This window comes from Apus apus, chromosome 10 (genome assembly GCF_020740795.1).
Source record: "Apus apus isolate bApuApu2 chromosome 10, bApuApu2.pri.cur, whole genome shotgun sequence".
Lineage (NCBI taxonomy): Eukaryota > Metazoa > Chordata > Aves > Apodiformes > Apodidae > Apus > Apus apus.
The window spans coordinates 20,474,327-20,496,413 of record NC_067291.1 but is presented as its reverse complement, the minus strand read 5'-3'; the positions used below and the strand labels follow the sequence as shown (position 1 = coordinate 20,496,413).

Below are 22,087 nucleotides of genomic sequence, written 5' to 3'. Positions count from 1 at the left end.
TCCGGCCCGGCATTGCGGCGCGGCGATTGGCGGGGGCGGGTGTCGCTCAGGCCGGAGCCCCCGGGAGGGCCCGCCCCCGCAGTTATCAGGTTAGTGTTCGCCGCGGTGCTGGGGCTGGGGATTCCGAGCGGCGCTGGTTGAGCCCTCAAAGTCCCTTCCCCGCGCTGGCTTTTTGGGGGGGGGTCTCCATCGGTGTCACCGCACGAGCGCAGCCGGGGACAGCGACCGACTCCCGCCAGCCATGGACATGAAGAAAAGGATCCACTTAGAGCTGCGGAACAGGACGCCCTCAGATGTAAGCAATGCAAAATAATAATAATAATAATAAAAATCCATCCCGCTTTTTTTTTTTTTTTTAATTTTTTAAATTATGTTTTTAATGTTGGGTTGTTTTTGTTGTTTTTTTTTTTTTTTTTGGGGGGGGGGGGGAGGTGGGGGTGTGGAGGGAGGGTGAAACCCCCTCCCCCCCACGATTCAGGGGGAGAGGCGGCGAGGGGGGCAGCGGGGCCGCCGCTGCCCTTGAGGTGCCTACCTGTGCGTGTGCGCGGAGGGGGGGGGTTGTGCCCCCTCCCCCCAATTTTGGGGGTGCCAGGGCCGCACGCGCTACGGTTTCGGGGGAAAACTCGAGGCTGCTCCTGCCTCTGCCGGTGCGCGATGCCTCGGAGGGGGCTCGCCGGGCATTAAATAAAAATAAGTTGGTGCTCCTCTCCTGGCGTGTTTAGTTGGCCAATATTTGTGCTGGGTGCTGGGCAGGGAGAGGCAGACAGGGACTGCGAGGGAGTTGGGAAGGGTTTAGTTTGAAGTGCGTCTTCATTTCTTTGCAGTGATCAGGCAAGAGAGACTGGGGAGCCATATTTGTAACTTTGTAGTCCTCATGAACGCGCCCTTTCTCTCTCTCTCTCTCTCTCCCTCTCTCCAGATGCTGAGAAGATAAAAAGAAAATAATTTTAAGCCCATGCTTAGCGGTTTTGGGGTGGGTTTTCTTGTGTTTGGGTTTTTTTTTTTCTTTTTTTTCTTTTTTTTTTTTCTTTTTTTTTGGCGATCGGGTATCGCCGCCGGTAGCGCGGGCGTTGGATAACGATGATGATAATCATCATAATAATAAAATATTGCAAGAAAGAAACGCACTCTCCACCCCCTCCATCCCCAGACGCGCACAAAAAGGCTGGATGTGTGCGTGTTTTTCTTGCCCCCCCGCTTCTCACCCCCCTTTTCTCTCCTTCCTTCCTTCCCCCGGGGCCGGACTTCAGGTTGTTGTTCCGCGTCTGGCGGAATAAACGAGAGAGAGAGAGAGAGAGGGGGAAAAAAAAAACACAACAAAACAACTTTGTCGGGACAAAAAAAAAAAAAGAAAAAATTAAAAAAATAATAGCTCTCACCTCCACCACCCCCACAAAAAAAAAAAGATATAAAAGAATAATAATAACATACTCGCCCTCCCCAAAGGAGCCGTGGGCGCGGGGGGTGCCGGAGGAACTGAGCCCGCTCCGGCGGGGCGCGAACTCGTGGCCCTGGGGAGGCCGAGGGCAGCGGCGGGGAAGCCCCGTCCTTCCCCGCCCCGCCGTCCCCCGGTACCGGGCCCGCGGCCGCCGCCAGGCCTTGCATAATGGCCGGGGGAGGGCGAGGTGTGCCCCGGCCCCGCCGGGCGGGAGGGGAAGGACGAGGAAGGGGGGGGAGAACGTACCTCTCCGGGGGGAGGGCGGAGGCAAGGCGGCGGGACGCGGGCCCCGCGGCTTTTCGGTGGCTGAGCGCGGTGTCCGAGGGACAAAGGCTGGGGCAGGTCGATGTAACCTGCTCTTTAAAGTTTAAAAACTCCTGGACGGGGGTGGGGGGAGGAGAAGGAGGAGGAGAAGGAGGGCTCCCGCCGCGGCAGACGCCGCCGCCCGCCGAGGCGCGGCCGGGCCCGCGGGGCTCGCTGCTCGGGGGGCCCCGCCGGGCGAGCGGGGCCGGCTCGCCCGCCCCCCGCCCCGCTCCGCTCCCGGCTCCGCGCCACGCCGCAAGTAGGACGCGGCGCCATGTTTTGGTGGGGGTTTTTTTTTTAGGTTCGTTGCTTTTTTTTTTTTTTTCTTCCTCTCTTCCTCTCCTCCCTACCCCCTCCCCCACCCTTTTCTCGCTGCTGCCCGGCGGCGGGAGCGGGCCGGGCGCGGGCCCCCGGGCGGTGCGGGAGCGGCGGGCCGGGGTGTGGAGGTGCGACACGAGGCCTTGTCGGCGGGGGGGCCGTTCCCGCCGGCCCTGCGGCGGGGCCGGGCGGCGGGGCCGGGCGGGCTCTCCGACATGACTGCCAGCCGCCCGGGCTGCCATTTTGTCGCCGAGCGCGGGGCGGGAGGAGCTGCTGGCGGGACCAGCCCGGAGGGTAAAAAGGCGCCGTCCCCGCCCTTCCGCCCCACGTCTGTTTTTTCATTATTCTTTTTTTTTTTTAATGATTATTGTTATTATTTTTTCACTCGGTGGGCCGAGGGGGCAGGCCGCCCTCCCGCCCTCGGCCTGCCGCGGGGACCCGGCCTGACAGCCCCCCCGGAACGCGCCTTCTTCCAGGCCAGGGCCCTGCTGGAAGGTAGGTCTCTGCTCTGGGGGCTCCGTGGATTTTTATTTTTTTAAATTATTTTTACTTTTTAACCTTTCCCGCCCCCCCCCCCCCCCCCCCTCAGTTTTACCCGATCCATCCATCGCTCCCAGGGCTGGAGGCTTGTTCCCCGCTTTCACCACAGACCTGCGGCTTAAAGACTTGGTCCAAAGTGTGTTGGGTATAAACTGGACTTAGTTATATACATGTTTTTTCCCTCCGCGCTTGGGTTTTCTTCAGTTGTTGCCCAGTTCTGGCTTATGCCAAGGAAAGCTGAGAGCTCTGGTCGGGTGGGGGTTCCCTGCTCCTCAGGAGCTCAGGAACCCACAGCAGCTGGTTGTAAAATAAGGCTTATTTAACCTGCCACTTCTTTTTTACGGTGCTCGCCTTTAACCCTATCAACGACTTAACGTGTACCAGGCCTCCCCAGGCGGCAAATGTGACACCTCCGGTAAAAAGCCAAATCTTTCTGGTTTTATAGGAAGCAGGATGGAGATGCCCTTTGGGAATGCTGCTCTGTGGAGAGGCCGCTTTGTACAGCCCTTGATCACAGACGTGTGCACGTGCTTGTGTGTCGTGGAGAATTAAGTGTATGGTCTGAAGTCTGTCTCCCTAAATTACCTATTAAAATAAAATCCAGCTAGTACTTGAGGTAAAATACTTAAAACTGGGGCTTAGAAGCAATTCTGAGGCCAATGTCTTTCATTTATGGATTTTAGGAAGCCTTTGGGCATGAACGGGATGGTTCTTGGAACTGTTTTCATTACCAATCTGCTTTGATAGATGGGCAGTATTTCTTCTTCATTGCTTTCAAACTTTCAAGTGTAATGTAAAGAAAACTGGGTGAAAATAACCGTGAACATACGTGTCTTGGAGCTGCATGTGCTTAAGTTTTGTGGTACATCTTATATTTAATACGTCCTTTCAGCAGAATGTGTGGGATCCAAACTTTTTTGCAAATTAAAGATAGATAAGAGGGTATTGATAAGGCGGTGTGGCTCTTTCTGAGCCTGTATTAATACTTTACAGTTTGACCTGGCTAATACGGTTGTTGTGTAGAACACTGTGTGCCCCCGGGCAGCTAAGTGAGCTACTTGGAGCTGTTAAAGACATAGAATCCTGTGAGGTTGCATGTGGAGGGATAAAACATGATATAGTGGCCCAAAATGGATTGTGTAGGAGCCACTTCTGCTGTTACTTCCTCAGCCTCTCTGTTGTTGGTTGTGTTGGTTTGGTTTTTAAATTCTCCATTTTTACATGAATTCAGTGTTGCTGAGAGGTCTGGGGTTTTGGTGCTTGAAGTGTGTTGTACAGCTTTCTGCCCAGATATTTCAACTTTTTATCCCATCACCTTTACTGGTCGCTTGCTGTAGCCTTTATCACTTTGCTTATTGTCACTGTGGTTTTCTATTATAATTAACTGCCTGCTAGAAATGGGCCAGATACAGTTACTTGTCATGGATTTCCTTCAGCTGGTAGTTTTTTAACCACTGACCTCTCAGGGGAGGTGCTCACCTGGCCCTGGTTGGGGGACATTCTCGATTCCCTTCATCAACTCGTTAGTAAAATACAAAGACTTTGAAACAAGTTCAGTACTAAGGCTCTTAGTGTGGCACGGAGGGAGGTTTTTGAAATTATGCACAGAACTCATTTGCTCTGGTGTAGTGCTACCAGGCCAGTTCAGTTAGTCTGAGGGTTTAGTGCTTTATCAGCTCAAAATTGTGGCAGTGATTAAATACTGACTGCAACACTGGGCATTTCTTGGTTCTTCTAACTTCTTGTGCCTCAAAACTCACTTGACAGTCTGATTTCTCTCTGCCTTTCTGTAGGTTTTTTTAACAGTGAAGGGAAATACAGTGCGGGTAAAGAACGCTTTGTAAAGTGTTATCTTAAGTGAAAAATATAAATAATAAGGCTCTTTTCCCCAAGCTGGTTCCTTGCTGTGGTGATCACAAGGACAGTCGAGGGTTTAAAGTGGCACACCTCACCTCAGAGAGCAGAAACATTTTGGTTTTGCACATGGGTGCAGGGACACACTTTTTTACTTTGCCCAGGCTGAATAACCTCGAAATGGGAAGGGGATGTACTCCAGGTCTGAAACCAAGTGGGATGTGGTTGTGTCTTAGGGAGCACGTGCAGATGATCACAGATTTTGTGCAGACTTGTATCACTTCACCACTTCCATAGCTGAGGGCAGCGTGTGCATGTCCAAAGAAGCAGCGTCTGTTCTGCAGACTTCCCGAGTTGGTTTGACAGCTGCTTTTCCTGGCTTTGAACTTTCCAGATGCAAACTTCTGAAATGAGCATCCTGGTGGGTGGGTGGATGGATATTCAACTTGTAGGGACTGCAGCTCACACAGGTCTGGCCGAAGGACAGGTGTGATGTGTGAGCTGAAGTTTAGACTGGTTTCATGGTTAATTGGTGGGGTGAACGATCTGGTAAATTCTCTTCTCTTAACCTGGACCAAGTTTTAAAAGAGCATATGAAAGGAGCTGTGAAAGTAGAATTGAAAAACACCAGTATATGGATCTAAAAATGCTTAGTTTTTCCCCCCATCTCTCTGTGAAGCTGCTAGAAAATAGCAAGGGTAGAGTTGTCTTTTTTTTTTTCACCCTCCATTCCCTTTTGAGCAGCAACATGTAAATTAGAGTCACCGTTAGAACGTTTTCTGCATGATTCAGGTGTGTGTCCAGATACTGTTTTGGTTAAAATGCATTAAGAGAAACAGCTGGGTTTAGGGGATGTAATTGTGTCCATCAAGAAAGGCATCTAAAGAAACAAGGTTTCTTTTCCTGACAAGCAAACTAAACAAGTTGTTGAAACAAGGGAAGGGGGGGAAAAAACAAAACAAAACAAAACAACAAATTAAACTTCTTAGTACAAACTTTCTAGGGTCAAGCCTAGCTGTGTAATCTGTCTTTCCAGCAGGATTTGTGTTTTACATAGCAATAAATAGAATATACCTTTCTGCTCTAAATGTACTGTGAAACCTGCTGAATGTTTCAAGGTGCCACTTGCAGAGCCTTATAGGACTTAAAATCTCTTGAGATATAGGACTTAAAATCTCTTGAGATTTAGGACTTTTAAAACATTTTCTCTTTCCCTGTGTTTAGCAGACCATGTTATCTACATCAGGGATGCATCTTTACATGTACATTGAGTGGTGGCACAAATAACAGTGGCTTTCTTAAATATTTACATCCCCTAAGGCTGATTTTTCCCATTTTATTAATTCTATGGGTTCATCCTCTTGTTCTTCTGCCTTAAAGGTGGCAAGTTGGAGACACCTGAAAATTAAGAACTGGACTTGGTGAAACACGAGTGGGTGCTGTGGTTCTGAATGTTTTTTGAGGGAATTAAGACTAAGGGAAGGTTATGGGAGCAGTCCTGGTTTGCACACCAAAATTCCAGGTGCCTTTGGAATCCCAGTGCCATGTCTGGGAGGGAGCAGGACGTGCCCAGGGTGCTGGGAAAGGAGGAAGGGAGGGAGGTCCTCTCCTGGCCACCCGCCTTGCCGTTGGCAGAGCGCGTGATGGCTCTCAGCAGCCTTGATTGACAAACAAGACTGTGTCTGCAGCGAGGGAGAAGTCTCAAGTGGGAATAGAAAGCAGTGATGTTTTTGTTGTGCTTTGGAGTGATGGACACTTCTTGGCCATTTCTGTGACACTGCTGGGCTTGTTCTGCATGTAATTTTTTTTCTCCTCTCTTGCTCTGCTATCCTTCCCATGAAGTAGCTAGTAAAGATGTAGTCTGTATTTTTTTACTAGGTTGCTAAAATCAGTCCTGAAGCCTTTGCATGGATAAGCATGACCTTTGAATAATGTCCAAAAAAAAACCAAACCACCTCAACAGAAAAGCCTCAGTGCTTTGCCTTTAGGTCAAAGTGTAGAAGTTGTGCTCTCTATTCTAGTGCTGGTTTGTCCATCGACTTGGTGTGTCACTTTCCCTTCAAAGCTATAAAAGAAAAAAAAGCCAGGAAAAGCTTCTCTTTTTGCAAGCATGATCTGCCGATGTGTTCTGTAGCAGCTGACATCTTCAGGGGCTGCTTTCTGCATTAAATATGCAGCTCTTAAAATTAGTCTTCATTTAAATGCAGCGTTTCTTTTCCATGTGTCTCTGCATCAGTCCTTTGTTGCTGAGGGCAATGGGCAGTACGTGCAGCCCAGCAAACTCCTGCTAAACCTTCCCAAATGAAGGATTTTCCAAGGAAAGGTGTGATGCCATCTCACCTTTTGCTTCTGTTTCATTTGGTAATAGCTGGCAGTGAATGGAAAGCCCTTTGGATGTGATACCAGGCACTTGGTTTGTCAAATAAAAAGCAACTGAGAGGCGGAGCTGCAGCTGCCTGCCCCAGCCAGGGGCAGAGCGAGTGCTCTGCTGGTCTGTGATACCATCTGCAGAAGAGGGAGAAGCAGGCAACATTGCTGTGAATATTAAAAAAATACTTAACACAAAGGTCACAAAATTTAAGTATTGGAAACAGTCTGTATAAAAAAATATTTGGAGTTTTCGCAGAGTTGTGCTGCCAACAGTAGAAGCAAACCCAAAAGCTTTTGAATGAAGCAGCTTTCTGTGTCACTGGGAGTGTTCTCCATCTATTAATTAGTGTGTTGCTTATGCATATGGCCATAGTGACCCTTGTAAATGTGTGAAAGGATATTTGTGACTCATGAGGTTTCTTGGGGGGGGGGGATTTTTCTTGAGAGAGACAACAGTACATTATTAATTCTGGAAGTTTTTTAGATAATTAGATAGGCGTGTAAGAACATAGTCAGAATTGCCTAGACTTTACCCTTCTGCCACTTCTGTGTTTCACTTGGACCTTTAGTTTCTTATAGAACAGAGTGAAGGGACATGAAATTAGTTTGAGCTGTGTTGCTCTCAGGGTTTGTAGCTGTGCAGTGTAAAATTTTAGAGAGTAGAAAAAGAATTGCTGCTGAGACAGATTTTTTCTGAGCTGTGCAAGCAGCCTTAAGCTGTCTCTGAACACAGAGCAGCTTTGATTTTAAAGAACAACAACACACACACCCCAACAACCAACCAAACCAACAAAAATGTGCAGTCTCCTCCCCTACTCCCTTTGCCAGGGTAGGGGTGAGGCAGGGTCCCCCAGACGTGCTGAGTGGGCAGCAAAAGGAGGACAGTAACTGTGCTCCTCGTCCTTGTGGGAGTTAACACCAGAGCCCAGCTGGAGGGGACTTCAAGAGGGGGCTGTTGTAGGCATTGCTTTGAACTTGGTACAGTGACTTAACAAGCTTGAGTCCAGACTGTGACAGATGTCCACTGGCATGCCTGTGTTGTCACTGGATTGTTCTTTGCCCCTAAGCAAGTATTGTCATGCAGTTCCTTGGTGGGACCCTCATTTGGAGTAAATCCAAGTTTCTTCATCCCTTGATCATTGGGTCAACTAAACTAAGTACAAAGTGCTTGCTAGGGTAGAGTTTACAGAGTCAACCTGTGTGAGAACCTTGGCATTGTAGTTTATGGACAGCAGCACTGGAATCCATGCGTGTCTGTGTGTATTGCTACTGGTGGTGAAGGACACGAGGCACCAGAACTGGTGCTGGAAGTTCAACTTTGGGCTTCTAAAACCCTCCCCTGGAGTGTTTAGCAGCATGGGTGGGAGCTTCCGAGAAAGAGGTGGAGGTGAGGAATTAAAATATAAAGTTTGAAAGGGGTTGTGTCATTTGGAGAAACCCTAGATGAATTTTGTGGTCCAGGAGTAGTTTCACATGGCCTCATTGCAAGAATTTGGAGTTCCAGCTCAGTTGAATGGGGGTAAAATAGGCAAAACTGCCTGAACTGGAGCCGGTCACAGTTGAAGGCGGCTGTGCTTGGAGCTGTGTTGTTCAGGGGTTGTGAATTGATGGGTGTGGAATGGTTCCAGAGTGAAGGGACCTCTTTGTTCAGGTGTGGGAAGGGTGCCTGGAGGATATCCTGTAAACTTCAGCCTGGGGGGATATCCTGTAAACTTCAGCCTGGACTGCTCTGGAGTCCTGACGGGCACCTGGGGCTCAGCCATCGTGAGGCTCTGCGCTTGTACCTGGTGTCTGAGGTGGGGGTAACGGAGCACTGCTCCAAATCACAAGGTATGGACATGAATCCCATCCAGTCCTTCCCAGCTGTCAGTCACTGCCTCTGCTAACAGACTCTCAAGCACTCTGGCTGCTTGGTATCTTGTCCCTGCCTCGAGGGAAGTGGTTTGTGGTATGTGGCCGTTTTTTTGCTCAGCGTTTCTCCCTGCCCTGGAATTTGCAGATTCTTCTTGTGATACAGCAATGACTAGAGCCTGTGCAAGGTAAATGGTTGTTGGCTAACTAGTTTTAAGACATGTAAGTGAGTTAAATCAATTTATCTCATCTCAGATACTTATAATAAAGCCTTGAAGTGCTGTGTCAAAACCAGAGGTTGGTTAGATAAGGAAAAAAACTGCTGCTGTCACCTGTGGTTGGTGCCTTTATTCTGGTTTGGTTTTCACGTGTACCTTGGGGGAGGAAGAGGATGCCAAACTATTGGAATTCCCCATCCCTGTTATATTTCATTCTGTTTGTGGCTAGATCCTCATTCCTGAGCGTCTCCAGTGGGTGATGCTGAGCTACCCAGGAGTAGCTGAGGATTGCCCTGTGGAAGGGGAATCCCCTGTGGCACCAAGCCAGCACAGTGAGTGCCACGGCACCTGCCTCCCTGCCTGCAGACAGCACGCCAGAGGTAGGAGGGGATACGGCCCAAACAGCTGGAAGGGCTGAACAGCTCTGGAATTGCATCTTAATTGATGTGGAGCAGCCCAGTAGGTGCTCTGCTTTGGGCTAGAGATTGTTTTGTGCTCCTCTGTCTCTTGGTGGTTTCCAGGTGCTGCACTTTGCGTGGCCTGTCTCTGCTGTGAGGTTCTATCACAGAGGGCCTTGACATGGCTGAAGATCTGTCTTGAATGCAGGTGGCAAATGGCATGTGGTGCTGTCTTTATTTTTCAAAAAAGCTCAGTTCTTCAGGTTGGTTACATTTTGGTGACTGTTGTAGAGCAGAAATTGCATCATGTCTTGTAGCCTTCAGAGCAGCTTTGTTAGCCCAAGGTATTAAGTAAGCTGCTTGTTCCAGCATATTTTGGCCTTGTCGCATTCCAGATAGTATCTGAAATGGAAATGCAGGCAATGTTCATCTCCTCCAGTAGTAACTTGGAAGGAAGCTTGTAACATGAATGTGGAGAACGTCAGGTAACAAATAACAGAAGAAGAGGAAATGGCCTCAAGTTGCCCAGGGGAGGTTTAAATTGGATATTAGGAACAATTTTCTTCCCCAAAGGGTTGTCAGGTCCTGGTACAGGCTGCCTAGAGCAGTGGTGGAGTCCCCATCCCTGGAGGTATCTAAAAGCTGTGACATGTGGTGCTGTGGGACGTGGTTCAGTGGTGGGCTTGGCAGGACTGGATTAACAGTAGGACTCAATGATCTTAAGGGTCCCCTACAACCTACATAATTCTATGATTCTATATCCTTACCATGACTCTGCAGCTCAGCAAGACTTGGGCATTACCTTCAGCCTGGTCAAACCTGTTCCTTCCCCAAGGAATGAGAAGATGGTGACTGTGGAGGGCTGGCTTCTCTTAAACCTTGCAGCACAAGTGGAGTGGAATAGAAAACTAAGGAGAACCGTGTCTGCTTAAAGATCCGCAGTTCTGTGTGGGTACAGACCTCAGATATGGTACAGGAACTTGGAGGATGCAACTCTTGGTAGTCTGGTTACAGCAGACAGCAACAGTCATTCTTTACTGTGGAGTGATGCAAGGCTTTGCATGGACTGTGCAGGCTTTTGAGACCAAGAAACTCCCAAAGTCAGAAACCCAGGTGTCTTGAAGAAGCATTTGTGGATCTGAGAAAGAATAAAACTGTCTCAGCTTTCAGAAGTAATTTTGACTTGGCTTCTACTGACCACAACAGGATTCCCTTGTTCCCCCTTCCCACATCTCCACAGCTTTGCCCTCCTCCAAATGGGGTTTCCATTGCGTTAAGTGGTATGAAGAACAACTCTCAGTGCTTCACTGGATCGTTTGGTTGAGAGCGGTGCAAGACAGAGTTAACACCCTCATCTTCACCTGCTTTTTTCAATAAAAATGCACATAATGGGATATTCCTGTCCTAGAGGCACCAAATGCAGTGTGCACTTCAAAAGCATCTGGCCCATTGTGCTGAAAAGGAGAAGTTGCAGCCTGTGCTCTTCCTGCTTGTAACGCCAGCAGAATGGTATTTGTACTTGTAAATTAGCCTTTTATCTTGTACAATGATATTCACAACTGTGTCCTTCCGTCACCTTGTTAAGCCTTCAGTTACAGATGGGGATTTGGGAACTTAGTCCCAAGTCCATGGATCTCCTTGCCTCTGGGTTGTAGCTTTCTGAGGCAGAGGTTTCGCCTTTTTCACCTGTTACAATGGAAATGCAGAGTGAAGGTTAAGGTGATAACACATGTGGCTTAATAACTGTCTGTGTGTTGTTATATTCCATGGATTGCGTGTTGATAACTCAGGAGCACGGTCCCTGCTGGAGCAGCTGCCTCTCTGGGAAGGGGAGGCAGGGGAAGGTCTGCACAGTGACTGGGTCCCAGATGTCCCTTGTGATGACTCCTGTGAAATCCAGTGGCTGCCTGCACGTGGCCTGGCCCTAGGAATAGACTGGAGCCCCACAGTACAGCCCATGGTTACGTTAAGGATGTTGTGTATGCACTCAGGAGCACAGCTCAGGGCAGTGACCATCCTAGGAAGCAGAGCCCTGGTTGTGGAGCAGGCGGTGATGTGGAGGTCATGAAGAGACATGAGGGATGCTGTAATCCACAGTGAACAGAGGTGTGATGTTGTGCTGAAAGCGTCTGGGACTACCAGAAATAGAAACTGGGATGGACAGAGGAGAAGAGCAGGTCCAAGGCACAGTCTGAAGAGATGGTTGGAGCAGCAGTGATCTGGTGTGCGGGTGCTGCCAGCCAGGGCCTGAGGCAGCAAACCACAGAGCAGAGGAGGCGGCTGTGTCGGCCCACCAGGAAGCACCTGCTGGAGCAGATGGCACCCACTGAGCCCTCAGCCATCCCAGTGTGCTGGGGACAGGCAGGATGGCAGGCTGGGCCAGAAGAGCTTGTGCCACGTGCAATAAACCCAGCACCTGATGGTGCCTTATCCTAAATGCTGTTGCAGACATGGTGAGGTATGATGGGAACCAACCCAGCCATCTGTGTGCTAGGCTTCCAGCCAGACCTTCACCTTCTTGTTTAGGTAAGTATCGTGGTGTGACCAGTGGTGATTGTTACCTGTGGTATGTTGCACTTCCACTGTTTCTCAGGATGTAGCAGTTTTTTGCGAAGGTAAGCATGGGCTGTGTGGTTTGTCTTGGACTTCTATTAGTCCTTAACTCCAATTAGTGCTTTGATTGGCTTGTGTTGTGGTGTAGACAGTGATAAAGTTAACAATGTACAACTGCTGCAGGTTGGATGTGTTGTCTTGTCTTTGTTGCTAAACACAGATCAGCTGAGGACACTTTTGCCTTTAGCCTCTTTCTCCAAATGGGCTCACATTGTCCTCCCTAATTCTGATCACTCATCTTTGTGTCTGTCTGTGGTGATAAAACTGAGTTGTTCAGACCAACTAGGTCCCACTCACTTCATTCAGGTACATAACAGGGCTTGGAAAGGGTGCTTGCTCAGGCATCTTGAATCAAGCAAAGGTTTATTTCATGGTTTTGGTGGCAGAATATGAGGGAAGAGATGCAAAAATTGTAGTGTTGCTGTCTGTTTTCAGGAGAGTTCAGGAGATGTTTGGAGAGTGATTCAGAAGCTGGAATTTTCCTTAATATCACAAAGACTCTTGAAAAACAAATGAGGAACAGCTTTTTAGCCCTTCTGTCAGGCTTTTGTGGCAGTGAGCTGTTTGAGATGGCATGTAGCTTCACTGAGGTCACCTTTCCACTTCTCCCTCTCTGCATACTGACACAGTTATGTGCTCCCTGGCTGTTCAAGGTTGTGTTGTGCCTGGATGAGGCCCAGCATCCTCACAGGGGTCCTAAGGCTTGAGAGGAGACCTCTCTGCATCACCCAGAGCCTTGGAAAAGTGCTCTGTCAGTTACTCGGAGGAGCCTTGGGGAGCAGTGTCCTCTCCTGGGGTGGATGGTGTTGCCTCAGTGGCTAACTCAAACCAGCAAGGTCTTAAGGAGGAGATAGCAAGTGAGAGCAGAATGGACAAGACTGGAGGCTGTGGGCAAAGAGCTGCAGGTGATTTAAATACTTATAAAAAACTGCATAAGCTGGTGGTGGTTCCTGCTGATTGTACTGTGTACAGGAGGTCTGGGGGTGATGCAGCAGGGAGTGTGCACGTGGCAGTGGAGCTGGGAGCAGCCGCACCAGCCCCATTTCATCCTCCTTCTGCACACGTGTATTTTCCTCTTTGGACATCAAGCCATTTTAATTCTGACTTGAGTTTTATTTTGTGCAGTCACATTGTTTCAGAAGCGATTTAGTGTGATAAAATACCTCTGACCACAGGAGCACCCAAGTTAGGTGGCTGTGGTTGCACTTGCAGAGCATTAGGACCTCGTTCCCCAAAAGCTTTTTGCTTCCACCAACCTTTCTACCACTTCCAAACCTGGCACGTTTTATTCCATAATAGCTTCTTCCCCCAGCAGTTGTTTCGGCTGTACCGTTGCCCAGGGTCTTGGTGCAGAGAAGAAGAGAGTATTGCAGTTCTCATCAAACCAAGTTTTATGAACAGTAGAGAAGAAACAGCAATTGTTTTGCCCTAAAAAGAACAAACTAACAGCAAAAGCTGCTGGGCTCCTCAGCCACCATATTAAAGGGTTTTCCTTCTGCACCCATGGCTACTTCCTCCTCCCTCCCCTCCCCTCAAATCTCTACCCCTCAGGTAGCTGTACTCCTTTTCCTCTTCACTTTCCTTCTCTGAACTCCCTCCCACCTTCCTCCATCTTCCCATGTGTGCTCCTGCAAACTTCCTTAGCAGAGAGGAGGAGGCAGAGACAGACCCTGGGGCTCTGCAGCCGGTGCCAGGGCAGCTCCGCGCCACACTCCTTCACCCTCCTGCCTCCCAGATGTGTCCCTAGGTGGGTGCTGCCTCGGAGCAGCCACATCGCTGGCCATGGGAGATAACAGGGCCTGCAGGGGCCTCCTGTGCTGGTGAGCAGGCACGAAGATAGAGGAGAGTGCAGCAGCTGTATGGGCTGGGTTTTCCCTTTTATATTTGTTTTTTGGCAGGAGCTGTGCGTGTGTGTGTGTGAAGCAGATGACTGAGAAAACTGTGTATGTCCCCAAATTGATCTCACTGGAGGATCCTGATACTTAAGTACTGTTACAGTATGAAGATACACACTTGCCTTTAAAAGGACTTTCCTGCTGTCCAAATTTCAAAGCAAAGAGGGTTTTTTGTTGGTTTTGGGGGTTTTCCTTTCCCCCTCCAGTGGAATAGATCTATGTGGGAGCAGGAACATTTGACTTGGTCTTTGGTTTCTTCTAACCAGCCCCAAATTTTTCTGGAAGACTTGTGTGTAGTCATTCCCTATCATAATTCCTCTAGGAAAATTGTAAAGTGTTGGAAAATGTTTCCTGTCTAACACTGGTCCTCCTACTCTCAGTGAATCACTTGCGCTCTTTTGTTGCTTTGGGCTTACTTCCCTATTGACTTCAGTGCCTGGGATTTAATTAGATATGTAGGGATGTTCTTTGGAGCTATAAAGCTACATAGGATTCTTCTCTGTGCAGCAGAATTACAGTAATAAAAAAAATTAAGAAAATTAAATATTTGCATATGAACTGTCCTTGGTGTGAACTGAAGAATCGCTCCATGTTTCTGCCTGCACCGCTCTTGCAGGCTCCTTTTGTCCCATCCTCAGCACCTTCTCCCTTTCCAAATCTGGAAACAAAGCTCAGGCACAGCACAGGGCAGGGCACAAAGAAGGATGGGCTTCCCAGGGTATTTTATAGGGGAGAAATAACACCCAGGAATTATTTGAATGGTCCCCATAAGGGTGGGACCTTCCTGTGGAGTCACAGTCCTCCATGGTGGAGCTTCTCCAGAGCCCAGGAAAACTCATCTTGGCTATTAAGGGGCTTGAATCCCATATGTCTGACCTGACTTTAGGGTGACAAGGAGCAGTTTTAGTCAGAGTGGGGCATGTTTAGGGGCTCTTTTGCATTGATGCTGTTATTTTGTGGTTGAAGACAACACCTGCACAAAGAGCAGTGCTCTGTTTAAAAGAAAAAAAAAGAACAGAGAGTTGCTGTCCACACCCTTGGGGCTGCCCAGCTTGGGCTGTCAGGCAGGTCCTGTGCTGCTGGGCCCCACGGGGGCATTATCTCCACCTCTCCCTTCCAGCCTCCCTGCTGCAACAGGCCGAGGGAGATAAGGAGCAGCAGCAGCTGTGTGCTCTGAACCTCCCCTGCCAGCATCATCCAACACATCCTTTGTCATTCCCCAAGAAAGGAGTTGCCTTCGTAGAGATCATCTTCCCCTAAAGTACCATCAAGCTGCTGTAAAGATGGGGGCTGAGGGTGGAGGGCTCCAGCCAGACCCAGGTTAGGATCTCCTGATACCTGCTTTAGGTTTCAGGACTGAGCAGCCAGTGATTTTGAAAAGCTCCAATAATTTTTGCATGAAGAGAGAAGCTATTTTAACAACTGGTGATATGTTGTAATAACACATGAGTTCTATGGACCATCGGAGTTTCAGGTTAGTTTATAAAAATAAATAGCTTGTTTTCATATTTTTAATAGGAACAACAATTCTAACAACCAACTCATCTGGGCCAGGATTCATGGTTTTGAACAGTTTATTCCATTTATGGAACAGCACAGAGGTGGGCAGGCAGAGCAAGGCCAAATACCTGTTTCTGAAACACTGCTAACCTGGCACGCCAGCAAAAGTAGGGATCAGGCACTGCAAATAACCTTTGGCACACTTGCCAGCTTAATGGAATACCTTTCATTTTTGGCCTGATCTGTGTCATCCTTTGCTTGGGAGTGAAATCTTTCTCCTCCACACAGAGCATCTTACACACATTTTGCATTGTTCTTTTTCCAGGTTAAAGAACTCGTCCTTGACAACTGTAGGTCATGCGAAGGCAAAATCGAAGGCCTTACAGATGAGTTTGAGGAGCTGGAATTCTTGAGTACAATCAACGTAGGCTTAGCCTCAGTTGCAAACTTACCAAAGTTAAACAAACTTAAGAAGGTAAATAAAATACCCTGTGCCCTCTCCCTCCCTCTCTGCACTGCACCGCCTGTGTAGAACGGTTGTTTGTATGAAAATAATGTGATTTAGCTGACCAAACTGCTTTGGGATGCGTGTTTGCACTAAAAACTCAAGGTGTTTCTGTGCCTTTTAGCTTGAGCTAAGCGACAACAGAATCTCAGGAGGACTGGAAGTGTTGGCAGAGAAGTGTCCGAACCTCACGTATCTAAATCTAAGCGGCAACAAACTAAAAGATCTCAGTACAATAGAACCTCTGGTAAGTTGATGTGGCACGGGGTGAGATCAAGGCCTATTTTGTGATGAGCAGAGGTGGTTCAGGCTTGGGAAGTCCGAAGCAACAGGCAGTGGAGTGTCTTGGGGGCTTATCTCTCCACCCAGGGTGTGTGGGGCAGAGCTGGCCCGGGGCTGGCTGGCGGCTCAAGCAGCTGCTTCCCTCTAGTGGCCCCAGGGCTGGGCAGAGGTTGCTGAGCTCCCGACTCTGTCCTGCTGATTTCCAGCACCTCTGCTGCTCAAGGTCATTATGCTTCTTATTTCAAGTGCTGAGATCAAGTTTGTCAGGTTGCAGTTCCAAAAAGCATCTGTCAATCCTGGTACTGCTATTTTCTAGTTTTTTGTATGTGTGCCCTTTGCTCTCCAGAAATGAAGAGTTTCAGCTCATGTGTATTTCCCAAACACTTTATACTCAAGGTGTCTCAAGGAGCAGTTCTCAAATGAGTCCATCTTGGATCTCCTTTCCCTCCAGAAGAGGAGAGCAGAGCAGTTAAACTCATGTAGCTAACAGATGAGACAGGGGATTGTAACTGCCACCTGTTTCAGGCTTATTGTCTTCTTGCTGTCCCTGTTGGTCTACACAATAAACTCCAGGAGGGAGATACTTCATACTACTTGACACAAATCCTCAGGTGCTTCTGCTTTTCTTGCTGGCACTTCAAAGTGCACTGTGCGATACAGAGCACCTCCTCCTCAAAAATTTAAAAAAAGGAAGAAAACCAGGAATTGAATTCCTGTCCTTTTCCTAAGCCTTTTTTTTCATTTTTTCAAAGGCTAAGATACAATCATTCAAATTTAAAACAATCTCTGTTAGCAAAATTCCTGTGTCCCCAGAAGAACCTGTTTGTTACAGTTTCAGTACACCTGCCTGCAATATCTGGCCTCCTGCTTTTGGGATGCACTAGTACTTATCCTTGGCTTGGCCCCTGGCAGCACGTGTGATTTGGCACATTGCCTCTTTCCAAACTTCATCCTTCTCCTTGTGAGATGCTGAACTGGAGAGGGAGCACGTCCCCCTCTGGCTGCCAAGGCAGCACAGGTCTCTGTTCCACACCAACCCAGTGGGCAGAGACAAAAATGCCCCTTTTGACACGGGAAGCTCTTGAGCACATGAACTCTGGCTGCTGTTGCATTCTCTGCTCTGTAGGGAGTTACTATAACCCTGAATTTCGGAGACTAATCCTTTGTTGTTTTTTTTCAGAAAAAGTTAGAAAACCTGAAGAGTCTAGATCTTTTCAATTGCGAGGTAACCAACTTGAACAACTACAGAGAAAATGTATTCAAGCTTCTCCCACAACTCACATACCTCGATGGCTATGATCGGGACGACAAGGAAGCCCCAGACTCTGACGCAGAGGGCTACGTGGAGGGCTTGGATGATGAAGAGGAGGATGAAGATGGTAAGAGAATTGTGCTGCTTGGTGTCTGTAAGTTAGAAGATCGATTTGCTGCCTAGTACATTTTGCTTCCAGCTCTGACTTGTTGGCAAGAGAAGGGTGTTCTCAGCAGCTCCTTCCTGACTGGTGTAAAGGAGAAGTACCTCAGTGTCCTCTGAAGGAGCAAGGGGAAAGGAGATGGGCAGGGCCTGAAAGAGCTGCTTTCTCAGTCTTATCCCTAGTGAAAGATCGGGATGACAAAGAAGCCCCGGACTCTGACGCAGAGGGCTACGTGGAGGGACTAGACGACGAGGAGGAAGATGAAGATGGTAATTGAGTTTGTGCTACTTGGTGTATGTCAGTTGTAAGATTGATACCCTGCATGGTACGTTTTGCTTCCAGCTCTGACTTGCTGGCAGGAGAAGGGTGTCCTCAGCAGCTCCTTCTGACTGATGTAAAGCAGAAGTATCTCAGTGAAGGAACAAGAGGAAAGGAGTTGGGCAGGGCCTGAAGGAGCTACTTCCTCAGCTGTGTCTGTAGTCAAAGGCACTGAGTGAAAAGGTGGTAGAAGATAAGGGGCCAGAAGGAGGAAGACGACACTGTTCAGGGAACAGTAAAGCCCAGGGGAAGAAGACATAAGGGAGAGCTGGGTAAGAAAGGATGGCATAGACATGCTCCAGTGTTCCAGGAACAGTATGATCAGGAAAGTATGAGCATTTGTGTAGACCCTGATGGAGAAAGGGGGGGTGAAGAACCACATAGGGCATAGAGCACGTAGCCAAGTCAAGAATCAAGCAGAGGAGACAAGGCATTAACAGGAGGCTGCAGCTGCTCCCTAAGGACAAAGGGAGCTGGTTGGTTTGGGGCAGAAGAGAGAAAGGGGTGTCCATTGAGGTCTGCCTGGGGCAAGCTCTGTGGAAGGAGCAGCAAGCAAGTTCTCAGTGCTGGGGGAAGGCAGGACGGGTCCTGACGCGCCGGAGGGGCTGTTTCTGCACTCGAGGCGGCCGCGCACCAGCCGCTGAGCGTCCGGCTGAGTGGGAGAATTTGCTGGACTCCAAACACAGCTGCACAGCAAAAGCAGAATAGCTGGACTTGCAGTTTTCCCTCGAGTGCTGAGTGTGAGCTCTGGGGAGAGGGGCTGCACAGGGCCTGGCAGCCTGCTGCATCCAGCCAGGTTCCGCAGGGACAGGTTCTTCTCCTCGGAGCACAAGTCTGGGCCTGCATTCAGATGCATGAAAAGCTCCAAAACACCATTCCTGCAGCATGGAAATACAGTATCTGGTTTGTTGCTTGGGCTAGTTGCATTTGATCTCTTTCCTCTTGAAAAAGAGATTACAAACCCCTAAGATGGACGACATGTGGCCTTCTTGTATTGCTTGGGGACAGTTCCCAGTGCATGGTTGGCTTGTTAAGTTCTGCTCTACCCCTGGTGGGAGCAGGTGGACACTTGCAGATGAAGAGGTGCAAGTGTCCCACGGGCTCAGAAATGCATATTAGTAGTGGGAAGGGGAGCAGCTGAACCTAAAGCAGTCTTGAGGCTGCTGTGCCTTTCTTGTCAAGGCCCCTGCAGCCCTGGAGCAACTCAGACCATGGGTGCAGCTGCCACACTACCCTGTCACCAGGCAGGAGAGGCACAGGATGGCATCGAGCCCTGTCTGGCAGCTGGGGAGCTGCCTTTGATTCTGTCCTGCTCTTAAGCAGGGGTTTCAGTTTGCTCCTTGTGTGGGTAAGAGGTCACAGGTGGCAATGTTTGGGGGAGAAAAGTAAACTTCTAATGTCTGAGTGGGTAATCTTGTTTGACTACAGAAGAGGAGTATGATGATGATGCTCAGGTAGTAGAAGATGAAGAAGACGAGGAGGAAGAGGAGGAAGGAGAAGAGGAGGATGTGAGTGGAGAGGAGGAGGTAAGGATTTATGCAGTTAGTAATGGGTGTGGAGTGGGAATAGCTGGCCAAGAAATGGACCAAATATTGGAGGGTTTCAGTAGATGAAGTACTTTTTATCTTGAGAAGCCTGGCTGGGGGTGGCTTTGAGGCTTGCCTGTCTATGAGCCAGCTGCCATCTAGTGACCACTGACATGAAATCCTTCTGGATGTTGGGCTGTCAGAACATGCTGTCAGGAACATCTGCAGACCCGCTTTGTAGTGTCTGTGCAGGGCTGGGGTTACAGCCTCTGCCCCCAAGAGAGGGGTACAGGAGCTACTGCCCCTGTGCTTTCAGAGCAAGGTTCCTCCTTGGGCATGTACCTGGTGGTTCTCCAGGATGTTCAGAGTCTCAGTGCTGCCCAGCTCCTGTGTGTGGGGTGTGATGAGCTGGTCACAGCCTGCTCAGACTCTGCTGTCAGCACAACCACAGGGAATGGGGCTAAAATTGGGCTGTAGGAGGTTTGTGTGGTCTGTCCTCTGGCCAAGCAGTCTTTGATACTGAACTGCCACTCCTGGAGGGTTGGTCAGCCTCTTCCCAAAACCAACATCTGCCCATGTTTTAACCCTCTTTGTCCCCAAAACACATGCCTTCTCCTCTTGACCAGCCATCTTGCTAAGCTCAGGGCATCATAACAAAATTTGCAGCTATTGGCATAAAGTAGGAGGCTGTTTTCTCGCTGCAGCCTTGAAGCCAGAAGTGGTTGCTCTGATTGTTTCTGATTTTCTGCAGTGAAACTTGGGCCAGAGTCCAGTTATTCTGGAGCAAAAAACCTGCACTTACATAAGAGCGTGGGAAGTGTCTGCCTTTTTGTTTGGGTTTTGTTTAAGATGCTTCAAGGACTTTATCTCTGTTGTAACATTCTGTTGAATATCTGCACATCTGTGACTGAACAGGCCTGCACTCAAACTGACATTTTTAATCCTCCCTTTTTTTTTCTTTTTCACCCCAGGAGGATGAAGAAGGCTACAACGATGGCGAGGTCGATGACGACGAAGATGAAGAAGAGCCCGGTATGGCAGCAACCCACTTTTTGCTAGAGATAAACATAATAGATAGCATTTAATTTCTTTTAAAAGTAAAATTTTCTGAAGGGCAGGCCCGTGTTTGTATTCCTGCTGCTTTGATAGTGAGCCAGTTGCCAAAGGAGCAGCTTGCTGAACTTGTTCAGCTCCTCAGCAGCACTCACAGGGTCCTGTGGTGTTTTGTTTCCTAGATGAAGAACGGGGACAGAAGAGAAAACGAGAACCTGAAGACGAAGGGGATGAAGATGACTAAACTGAATAACCTATTTTGAAAATTTCCTATTGTGATTTGACTGTTTTTACCCTGTATTTCCCCTCCCCACACCCCAACCTTTTTTTTTTTTTTTCCTCCCCCCCCCCCCCCCTTTTCTTTTTCCTCCTGATTGTAATGTTGCTGTGGGAACGAGAGGGAGAAGCAGACTGGGTGGGCAAGGGAATAAAATACTATTTTTACTGCCACTCCTCCTCCTATTCATTTTAAATTGTTTTCTTTTCGCCCCTCTCTCAGTCCCTGTAATTGCAATAGTAAGTATAAACCAAGTGGTAATTTGTTTCTTATTATTGGAGTGGATAGTTTGCCATCTTTCAGAACAAGACATAAAAAAGTTCCAAAGATGAGTGGATGGTACCCCAAGCAGACAGACTCTCTTTGGAGGCAGCTGAATAGCCTTGGTTGTTGGGATTTTTCCACTGCTGCCAGTCACTAAATACATTGTCAGCATTTTTGGGGGGGATGCTGTGAGTTGAGAGCATCTATCCCTCCACAGCAACAGGGGTGAGAATGGCATCTGGAGCAAGTGATTTCTTTGTTGCCTGTCCATGAATGACTGCCATTTTCAGCCAATGCTTTCCCTGCTCCTCTAGGTACCTTTTCTTTTGCTGTTTGTAAATAGTGACCAAATGTTTTCGTTGGGGTTTGTTTTGGGGTGTTGGTTTTGTTGGGGTTTTTTTTTGGGGGGGTGTTCCTTTGAATCTGGTTTGTGGGGTGAATTTGCAATCCCCCCTCTTCTCCCTCCCTGCCCTGTGTGTTGTGTGTTTTTCCTTTCTGTTTGTTTCTGGGTTTTATTTTGGGTTGTTGGTTTTTTTTTTGGCTAGGGTATAGCCAATACACTGAAAATGGCAGGCATTGAAATATATATATATAAATATATATAAAAAGTGTTCCTAATTCCTGAGTTACTAGTGAAATAAATTTGACAATTGTAATAAAAAACAAAATGTTTCAACCCTTTTAAATAAGGTGTGTACTATTTTGGTCTGTAATATATAACACCTAGTCAATTTTAAGTGATGAGAAACTACTTCCACTTGTGCTATATACTTTGAAAATTTTTACAAACCTAAATACAGGAGGCAGTTCAGCATGTAGGGTAGGAGGTTTCTTTTCATACACTCAAGCACGAGATACTAATACAAAATTGTATTTTCTTACCTAGTGGAAGTCAGTAAAATGACTGAAAAATACCTAGTGAATGTACAGTTTTACTTTCATATCCCTCTTTAAAATAGCTTTAGAAGTGACTTGTATTTCCTAGTCAATATTTCATCTGTATAAATACATTTGCAACAGTTTTTTTGGGGTTTTTTTTGTTGTTGTTTTGGTTTTTGTTTGTGTTTTTTTTTTTTCCCAGAAGAGCCAAACTTTGAGTTTTATGTCTGTTTGTCATTGATGAATTTCAATAAATCTTTTTATACAATT

General features: G+C 48.0%; 1 protein-coding gene and 1 long non-coding RNA gene across 3 annotated transcripts; one reads left to right on the top strand and one right to left on the bottom strand.

Annotated features, from left to right (window-relative positions):
- The first annotated feature begins 73 nt into the window (after window positions 1-73).
- ANP32A (acidic nuclear phosphoprotein 32 family member A) lies at window positions 74-22,087 on the top strand. Of its 2 annotated transcripts, XM_051628964.1 has the most exons (8): window positions 74-295; window positions 15,624-15,773; window positions 15,928-16,050; window positions 17,266-17,464; window positions 17,671-17,769; window positions 19,247-19,344; window positions 20,316-20,376; window positions 20,580-22,087. In XM_051628964.1, exons 1-8 carry the CDS (start codon window positions 242-244, stop codon window positions 20,639-20,641), a joined length of 846 nt encoding a protein of 281 aa, XP_051484924.1. In that variant the 5' UTR covers window positions 74-241; the 3' UTR covers window positions 20,642-22,087. The 2 variants fall into 2 exon arrangements, with proteins under 2 accessions (XP_051484924.1, XP_051484925.1); XM_051628965.1 differs by lacking the exon at window positions 17,671-17,769 and having other exon boundaries at window positions 75-295.
- LOC127388956 (uncharacterized) lies at window positions 392-1,832 on the bottom strand. Its single transcript, XR_007890502.1, has 2 exons — window positions 1,685-1,832; window positions 392-922 (listed from the first exon to the last, which is right to left on the bottom strand). It is a non-coding gene; the product is annotated as an uncharacterized LOC127388956 (long non-coding RNA).